Below are 10,069 nucleotides of genomic sequence, written 5' to 3'. Positions count from 1 at the left end.
AATGCAGAAGAAACACTGGGGTAGCACACTTGCCTATGTCTGCTGATTTTATAAAAAAATCTACCCTAATAAAGGTAATACAGAAATGGTAATTTTAATTTTAGTTTATATTTTGTAATCGTAACGTATTAAAAGTATGTATTTATGTAATTCTGTACCATGTGGAAAATAAACATATTATTTTTATTTAATTCATTCATGATTATTGCGCTTTAATGTTTAGATATTTAACTAGGAAATGATCGAGTTGTTGTTTATGACTATAAGTTTACCGTTCTATTTGGTTAAACGGATTTTTTAATCGATTGAAATAACAAGAAACAAATTGTCAACAAAAACGACCGCTACAGTCACGGCCACCTTTAGGTGGTCGTGCCTACAAGTGCACCAGACAATAGACATAGTTAAGCAATTAACAAGAATTTCAGACATCGACATCGGATGAGAAATTTACTAAAGGGATTGTTTTATCTATGCTAAAACCATAGATAAAACATAAAACAATCTAAAACCAACACCGGACCATTTACTCGGTGTTATTAATTAATACCTTTTAATGCCATGGTGGAAGGAAAAAACAATGCAAACAAATGCTCTTGCTATATAGTGCTATTTATAGTGCACTATGTGAGGCATTTCTACAACCAGACGCCCCTGATTTTTAGCTGTCACTTGGCTGTTCAGCCCTACGCAGCCCTCCCTTTCCCAGCTTCCCTTATTCACCTTGGGGCATTTTGCCGATTAGGCATTGTGAAACATTGTCACTACTCTGATAGTAGCTGTGGCACGTTTTCGCGTCCAAGCACAATGAAACAATTTTCAATTAGGCACTGTGGGACTATGCACTATGATATGTCACCTGGGTTACCATTCTTTTTGTCTATGGTTAAAATCACGGCCGCCTTTTAACTCCGCACTTTGCCTAATCTAACTCAGTCCGGTCCCTTACCGCCTTAGGTTTCTTTTATGCACGGCGTTTTCGGTCGGGCGAAATCGTCGGGCGGAATCGATGTACCTTTTATGCAGTTTCTCCGCCGAGCAGAATCCGCTGATGCCCGTGGTGGGGGTGGTCAGTGCTACCAACTTCGTTCATTTGCCATCGTCAGTGACCCAAGATGGATCCTTGTGTATTGGTGTATACTTATTTGTACATGAAGAGAAATAGACGACGGCGAAGGAGATGGCAGTGTTGGCAGTACTGCAGGTTTGCCAATGTGATGCTGATTGCCTTTGGTACCAAAATTACCTTATCAATCCCGGGTGATACCGTTGATACAAAAATTCCCATTTCAGTCCCGATAATACGTAAGCCGTATTATTCCTACGAAACAGTAAGTTTGTATTATTCCGCGGATTTAAACAAAAATGTAATTCTCATGCAGTAATTTTCCCCTAATTACATCTCTTTATTTGTACTCTTCAATCAATTACAATGAATAATGATATTCTATTTACAATGATTAAGGTGATTTCAATACTGTGGATGACAGAGCGTGGGGTAGGTTGGCAGCACTACATTCCGCCCGACGGAAATCGCAGTTGCATAAAAGGGTCCCATTTAAACCTATGTTAAAACAAGCTCCGGCGAAACGCCGAAACTCGGCGGAGTCTAAGTCTTCCGTCGGCCTCCGACGGAATTCTGAAACGCGACGGAGATTCCGTCGTGCATAAAAGGGTCCCATTTGATCCCATGTTAAAACACTCACCGACGGAAAGCCCGATAGATTCTGATAGATTCCGCCCGACGGAAAACGCCGTGCATAAAAGAGGCCTTACCGCTACAGCTGATTTAAAAATAAAAGAAAAAGAAATGGCTGCTGAATGCTGCTTCTGGCTGTCGATTATTATTGTCGAACTGAGTGAACTGTCAGTTGAAGTTTAAGTATTTATTTTAGGGTAGTTGAACTATTTTTCTATGGCTTTATAGCAGTTGTTTCTTTTTAAATAATCTAATAGGCTTATTAGTATTATCAATTCAGGGTTATGAACCTTTTATTTTTACATTTTTCTCAAATTCAATGTAGTGAAATGCAGCTTAACTCATATATTTATGGTTTACATAGCTGGTTATGTTTTAGGTTATAAATTTCTGTAATAGAAAAAATGATGACAGCAATAACAAATTTCTATTAGAAATGTATTTGCCTTTAAAGTATCCTAATACTTGTTTCAAATGGAAAATAATAATAAGGAGTTATATGCTCTTTTGGAAATGTACAACAGTGAATCAGGATCTGACAATTCAGAACTTGTGCTAGCTCCACAAAAAAAGAAGAAACTGACCAAACACAGGTATGTGAACACTATCAATCAACTGACATACTCATATAAGTTAACTACAAAATTGTTGGGCTGCACTTTACTTTAGGTCCTACACTCATTCAAATGAAAATATCGCTTGCTCGAAAATCGATATATTGATCGATATTTTCATTCGAATGAGTGTAGGACCTAAAGTAAAGAGCAGCCAATTGTTGACCTTGTGGGTACAGTTTCTTTATACTGGACTATGCTAAACTTAATATCGATTGTACAGTAACTGTCAATTCGATCAGTAAACCTTCATTCACCTTTTGAGGGTGCACAATAAGCTGTTCCAGCTTCGATGCAATCCCATGGTTACTTAAAAGCCTGGCCCTCTGTAAAAAAAATAAATAAATAAAAACAATTTTTACCAAATAGGTTGCAAATAGCCTAGGTTAGGCTAATGTAGAGTAAGTTAGCGTTTCATCGTTAATGATAGGCCTAGGGCCATAAAAGTGATACACGAATAAAGAGTCTTGTTAGAGCATGTAGGGAGAAACCTTTCCAGAAGGATTCCCTATAGGTTATTTTAAATGGTTGTGTGGAAAAGAGCGTTTTAAGTTGGGGAAGGGGTAGGCCTAATAAAGAGGGAACATCTGAGGGGCATTTGTTAACTCGAAATAGGCCTACTTGTTATTAGATATTAAAAAGTTAACTAACTTACCGTCAAGTCTAATAGCCTAGAGTTTATGTGTCTGCCCAACAGGTCCAAGATCACACAATAGTAGAGTACAGCTTGTCACATCTAAGCTGGCACTTGGCCTAGCGTGGGCAGTGTAGGCGGGAGGAGGGTGGAGGTAGGGAAAAGACCAAACTGCAAATGCCTCATGGGGTTGACTCCCCTTGTATTATGTACTCAAGCACCTTCATATGGGTTGGGAGGACTGTTGATGCAATCCGAATTCACAGAAAATTAATGTTTTTGAACTAGATACTAGAAGGGATCGGTCAAGTGCCAGCTTAGATGTTACGAGCTGTACAGTGTGTAAAACATATTTTACATGAGACTTACCAAGTGTTAAATGCTAAAGATTAAGTGTGGCATAAGATTTGCTGAATGTTGTTGCTCCTGCTTCCTGTCCCGACAAACCTCATCCACAAACCTCTGTACCTAGCCTAATTCTGGCAGGATGTTGGGCATTATTGGGAAAGACACAAGCTATGGACGATAGCCTCTTCCGAGGCTAGTGGGGGATCAGTGGTACTGCATTTTGAGACAGTCAAAGAGGACGTGGCATGGATGAAAAGTGTAATTCCCTCCTCAGCTCCAAGACGAACATTTTACCAGATACCGGTAGCTTTTTTCCCTATGTTTGATTCTATCTATGTAAGTAACCAAACACAATGAAACTATCTAGATTGAATTTTCTAGGAAGCGTAGACAGAACTCTGCCACAAGAACGTTGACACCGCAGGTCTGCGGAGGCCGAACGGTCAGTCTTACTCTTGCCCTATCTCTCTTGCTTTGCTGGCTTCTCACTCTGACTTGGTTAGCCATCGCTCTCAATTCTCAGATTCAACATCTCGACTCTACTGTACAATCAGGTTAGTTGCACTCTATATCAGTAATCTACAAAACTTTTAGGCTGTATTTATTTATTTTAGTGCGTTTATAGGGAATTTCCCCTAAAGGGAATAAGGTAGGTAGGTATTACCATGGTGAGACCCAGACCCAGGACCTTTTAATAACACCATCTGTGAAAATGCACATAGGCTAGGCCTACAAATTTATTATCGCCTATACTTAAGCTATGTCTGTTAGAACGACAACTCAAGCAAAAAACATCAGATTTTGATTAAATTGGTTACAAACGTGTAAACCTACGTTTATTTGAAAAAGTTTTCTAACCAGCAGGATCGGACCATGGGAACGGGGTTTTATGGGGTGAAAATAGGGGTTCCTCATTTTTACCCTTAAAACATAGAATTTTCAATATCTCTCTGAACCATTTTGTACAGCTTAAAAAAAATTTTAGCAGGCCCTATCTTGAAGTGTTTTTGTATAATTATTGGCAGAGAAAATTTTAAAAGTTGTAAATTTAGAAAACTGTTCCAGTTTTATTGTTTATGGATTGATTTGAAAAAATATTTGGCAAATATTAAAAAAAACATCTCCCCTGTAACAGCTAACACACAGAGAAGTAAGATACAGAGGATTCCATCTTATGGGACAACCGTGTGCTTTTAGTTCTGGTATATTGGGGCGGAATTGTACTTACTAGTATCGAGCAAGGATGAGCCAGAACAAATATGGCCACATAGCATATTTGCACAGCTGGTGTGGCGTACAGGGTTTTCTTAACAGCACGAGCGCTGTAGTACTTGATGGCGAGGGGGAAAGGAGAGCGGAAGGAGATGACAAATAGAATTTGCTCTAGACACCAGCAACTGGTGCTAGACACCACTTAAGTGTACGACTGAATGTGTCCTCTTTTTCTTACTTCTCTAGGGCTAACCTAGCCTTAAGTCTTACTGTAGGCCTACCGGTACATGTTAAATCAAAAGTAATTTAAATGGGAAATAAATATGACTATGAAAATATCTTAGTAGAATCGAATCAGACAATTGAAATACCCCTAGTCTGCAGGTTTGCTGCAGTGGGGGTAGGATGGCTTCTGTTGGAATCCCTCTAAGTTTGCTGTTTCAAAAGTGAAATTTACACTTATACATAACAAATAAGCAAGTAGGCTATGATAAAAAAATATAATGTTTTTATTAGTACAAACTGGACCAAGCAAATTTACCTTCTCTACTTCACAAATTCTTCGGCCCTTTTCTCACTGGGCCACCAGTGTGAACAGGTGGTGGAGACACCAATGGCACAACCATGGTGGCCAGTCAAATGTGCATAGGCCACCAGCTCAGCCACCAGTGCAGCCACATACCCTTACAGTTTACCTGCTAAATTGCACCCCTACTGCTGAGTTACCAAATGAGCATCTCCGAAACTAAAATAGTTCTTGTCGGGGCACGGAAAGTAGGTACCATGATGGCTGCTGAGCTGATACTCAGAGGAAGCCGTTCAGTCGTATCGAATAGCAAGACTGAGGCAGCTGATCCCCTTTTATCAAATTTCATTTCAGCTAATATTATTCAAATAGGAAACACATATGACATTATTAAGGAAATATTTGAGTAAAAATCCAATCAGAAAATGGAAATTTGCTTAGTGTGCAGGATTGCTGAAGCAGGGGTATTTTAATTTATGACAGTATTCAACAGCTGAAATGAATAAAATTAACTTATTACCACGTTACCAAAAGACAAATTAGTTTCAACCTTCATTCTTAATGTATAATAAGGTGTAACAACTGTGAAAAATGAAATGTAAAATAAAGCACTCTCCTATTTTATATCAAAGGATTGCCAAAGGACTGTCTGAGATATGCCACAGTCACAGAGAAGAAAGGCATAGAGGAAACAAGCTTATGAGTCCACCATGCGCTTTCAGCTCTGGGGGTATGTTGTCCCAGGAATTTACTGGTGCCGAGCAAGAAAGAGCTTGAACGGCAAATACTGTCTGGAAATGCCTATTATTCAGGGTACAGGGTCTTCCTCCACATGTACGTTGTAGTATATGAGGGCGAGGGGGTTGGTGTTGGGCTTTTCCCAAGACACCTGCACTAGTGCTAGACACCACTCAAGTGTACCATTGAATGTTTCCTCGGTACATTACTTCTCTGTGGGTGTGCTGAAACCTATGTGAAAAGCCTGTAACCAAAGACAAAGTACTACACTCTCTTCACCTACATTGTAGAAAAACACAACAAATTACATGCGATACACTGGGTTAGCCCATATATTAGGCAAGCTGAAGACATTGTCTCTTTTCCTAGGAGACAATTGTAGATTAAGGGTTCAAATCCTCATTGCAACTTACAGATTTTATGATAGATTCGGTGTAGAGGCCCACCTTAGAAAAACCGTGGATGATTTTGGATGAAAGTTGATGAGGCTAGTAGGTTCTTTGTGGGTATAATTAGATCAAGTATTTTGCTTATGTTTACCCTCTCTACTATGTTATGCCCAATAGAACCATACTGCCTCTCTTCATATGTCCCATTACGTCTTGTTGTGTATCTTGTAGTTTGACCAAGTAGGATATATTTTCAGCCAATAAAAAAAAAAAACAATTTCAAGTTCTGTTAGAATCCTACACTTAACATTTATTGTCGTGTAACCTTATTGAGATTTAATTTCTTCATCCTCTCATTCTGTACCTTAGAAAACAGAAGAAGTTTTTGTAAAGTAGGTGTTCAATACAGTGCTAAACCTCAAAATACATGACCAGTATCCACTTTTGTTTGGCTCCTACCTCCTAAAGATCTGTCCAGTTGTGGTGATCTATCCAAGACAATTCAGTTCTTGGGGGGTTTCAGAGCACACCAAGGCATCCAAAAATAGACATTTTTATAACCATTAACTACAGTAGAATGTCAACTATCTGAGCTTCCGTGTTATCCACCATACATTTATACAAGGACAAGTATCTCTTTATCTTGTGTTATACACTAAGTTGTTTATTTATTTCATAGGTTATTTGTCATATTTGTAATGATGGATTTTAAACTTAGCTGTTTCGATTGAAGACAAACTTAACGCTGAATAGAAATAACAAGGAAGAAACTCGATTGTTAAATGTTATTAATATTTGTGCAGTGTTTGTCTATTATTTTCTGTGTTGTACGGCTTAGGGTGGATAAACAAGACTCTACTGTCTATAGATTTTATATATTTTCAAGCTGGGTTCTAAATACATGTGAAGTTTGTTATTTTCACAACTGAGATATTGTAAATTATCATCAAAACAGGTTGTAAGCCTTACTTGTGCTATTATTTGCTGCAACTACAGTACAGTTGACAGAAAATACTTTTCCTACAGTCACCTGACAAAGTGGGCTTCCTTGCAGTGGTTTTAGTACAGAAAGTTGCTAATTGCTGCATTTACTTACTTTTGCCATGTGCGCTCTTTTTTATTTTGGGCACACTCTTCACTCTTTTTTTTGCACTCCAGTATTCCAACCAAACAACACAAAACTGCGTGGTTTTATTAGTCACGTAATACGTGTACGCTTGGAAATAGGTTGGCAACACTTAAAGATACTACAACTACAATCAGCTGATCCAGTGTTTCCCATTTTGTTCAACGCTTGAAATTAACCTAACCTAAAATCATGTCGTGTTGTGTTTGAAAGACCAATTTTTATATGCTTTATAGTAACTGTAGGAAAAATATAATGTGTAACGCGAGTGCAAAGTGTCTTTGTTGCACTCAAGAAACTTTTCCCACTCGCCTGCAGCTTGTGCGTAAACATTTCTCTGATGTGCAGCAAAGTGCCACTTGGCACACTAGTTACACAAATAACTATGGTTTAGTTATATTTACAGTACCTGCAATCTGTAACGCTACAACTGCAGCTTGGCTTCTGACCAAAGAATGGCACAAAGTCTTCTGCCAATCATTAGGACAACTTTGACTTCATAGAAAATGATCTGAGAATGATCTGAAAATGATTTTGCATGCTTTGAACTTAGCACCAGATTTATCTAAATAGACAATTCTAGGGATTTTGCAAGTTTCTGAGGGGTGGAAGATGCACTGTTTGGGTTGGGAAAACTATAGTTATTTGACACACCTTCAGATATATAAGAGGTACATTCGGAAAGTAAGTTCCGTTTCCCCTACTGTCCAGGGTAGCACTACGATCGCAGTTTAGCGCATGCGTAGTAGTTACTCTGTGTCAACCGGAAGAAAATGACACCATTTTGAACTCGCTATTGTTGTCGTACACTTCGTAGATACTTGTTCGTAATGGCTGCGTTAATTGAGAATCCCGCCGATTGTGAAAGTCGATCGGTGATTCGTTTTCTTAATGCAAAAAAACTTTAAAGCAATTGACATTCACAGACAAATCTATGAGGTTTATGGGGACAATGTAATGAGTGATTCAATGGTCGGGTTCGATGAGTGATTTCAGAAGATGGGTTCGACAGTTCAAAGAAGGGCAAGATACAGTGCATGATGAGGAACAAAGGGGACGTCCATCACAACAATTATAGCTAAAAAAAATGTAAACAAATATTTTTCACTAATAACAATTATCAACCTAGGCTGCAGATACATTTATCAACCTTAAAGGGAAATTACCAAAAGAATGAGTAGTCAACTGCCTCTATTCACCCAAGAGAAGAAAAATTATATGCAGAATAAATAACATAGAGATATTGTAAAATTAACCATTTTCATGAAAGAGGAATCAGTATTGTATTGGGCTGATTATTTAAATATTGATTCAAAACAATATTTGTCAGTATAACCGAAGGAACACTTGAAGCTGAAATTAATTTGCTGGCAAGATCACATTATTTTATAGTTAAAAATGAAAGTTTCCAGTCAGTTTCCCTGCAGTCACTACAAAGTTATTCTACAACCTATCAGAAGAATGTAAAGAGAACATTAAGTTTAGAGGAAGGTCGAAAAGTACAGTAGACTCCCTCTTATCCGGACACCTTTTAATCGGACATCGGTTTAACCGGACTACTTTTGGCGGAAATGACATCTCTTTAACTGGACAATTTTTATCAGCACATTGGTTTAACTGCACTAAATCGGCAGGAAGTAGGCAGTACTGAAACGACTGTTCTCGTGGGAAAGATTTGAGACCAGTGATCACGTGTCTAAATACGATGCTTTCCTAAATTTAAGTCAAAAATCACAGTAAAAAGTCCGTTTTAACAAGTTTTTGGGGACGTTGGTTTAACCGGAAAATTCGTTATCCGGACTGGCCTCGGTCCCGAGGAGTCCGGATAAGAGGGAGTCTACTGTAGCCTCTACTCACTGTGAATTGGATGGGGGTGGCTGATTTTTTAAATAACTAGAACTACTTGACAAGATATTTAGTCAACATAAATACTTCCAAGTGTCAGGATTCAGTCAAAAAATCTTTTTCGTCACGTAACGTTTTTTACAATGCTTTGGCACAGCCAGACCAAACAGGTGACATTGTCAAATTATACTAAAATAACTAGCTTATGGTACAAGTAAATACATAGTAACAAAAACTAAAAAATCATGTTGATTTGTCTTCGAGAAACTGATTTATACTACAGTATAATAATTCAATAAAAAAATTCAACTATTTTTACTTTAAAAGATACTAACCCTATTATTGATTTGTAGTACCCTGGCAAGTTGTTTAACAATTTTTTACCCCTATAAGATCTCATGCGTGGTTTAGGGTTATGCCAAGATCAAATCTCTCAATAAGGCAAATCCAGGAATTCCCCTGAGGATCGAATATTTTAGAAGAATCCACAGATAATCTGGCAGAAACAAGCCCAAGCTGGATTCTTTGTTTAGTGATGCTTATCAGATGGATTGTGGATTTCGATGTAACATTTGATTTGAATTCCATTTACATTTGTTTAGTTTCTTTTCTACATACATAATTTGCCTTCCTGCAGACATTGGTTAAAGCTAAAAGATAACGGTTGAGCAACATGATTTCAAAACGCTGAAACATTTAACTTTTTTGTTGAATAAATATGGTTTGGACGGGTTCAACAACGTTGAAATTGTCTCTATTGTCATTGTGGTCATATAGCTCACATCCTCTTAAAGGTTGATGATTTGGTTTCGAATTGGATAATTCTCAAAGGTGATCATAGTTTTATTAATTTATTTATATCTTATCTCTTCACATCCTAGGACGCTATATTAAAAGCTAACATCGTTTTACATATTATAGTACTCCAGGCTAGGCCT

At 37.9% G+C, this 10,069-nt stretch overlaps 1 protein-coding gene across 1 annotated transcript in view; it reads left to right on the top strand.

Annotated features, from left to right (window-relative positions):
• Nucleotides 1–1,887: 1,887 nt before the first annotated feature.
• Nucleotides 1,888–10,069, top strand: part of LOC128996784 (uncharacterized) — a 33,699-nt gene continuing 25,517 nt past the window's right edge. The window contains exons 1-2 of the mRNA XM_054422250.1: nucleotides 1,888–2,292; nucleotides 3,677–3,849. Coding sequence (XP_054278225.1) covers nucleotides 2,174–2,292; nucleotides 3,677–3,849 — 292 coding nt within the window. The 5' untranslated portion in view covers nucleotides 1,888–2,173. The remainder of the gene's footprint in view (nucleotides 2,293–3,676; nucleotides 3,850–10,069) is intronic.

Source organism: Macrosteles quadrilineatus, unplaced genomic scaffold (assembly GCF_028750875.1).
Source record: "Macrosteles quadrilineatus isolate MER2022 unplaced genomic scaffold, UCM_ALF_1.0 Scaffold_6__1_contigs__length_79288215, whole genome shotgun sequence".
In the NCBI taxonomy this organism is placed as follows: Eukaryota; Metazoa; Arthropoda; class Insecta; order Hemiptera; family Cicadellidae; genus Macrosteles; species Macrosteles quadrilineatus.
The sequence above is the reverse complement of the archived record's forward strand: the minus strand, read 5'-3'. Positions and strand labels throughout refer to the sequence as shown.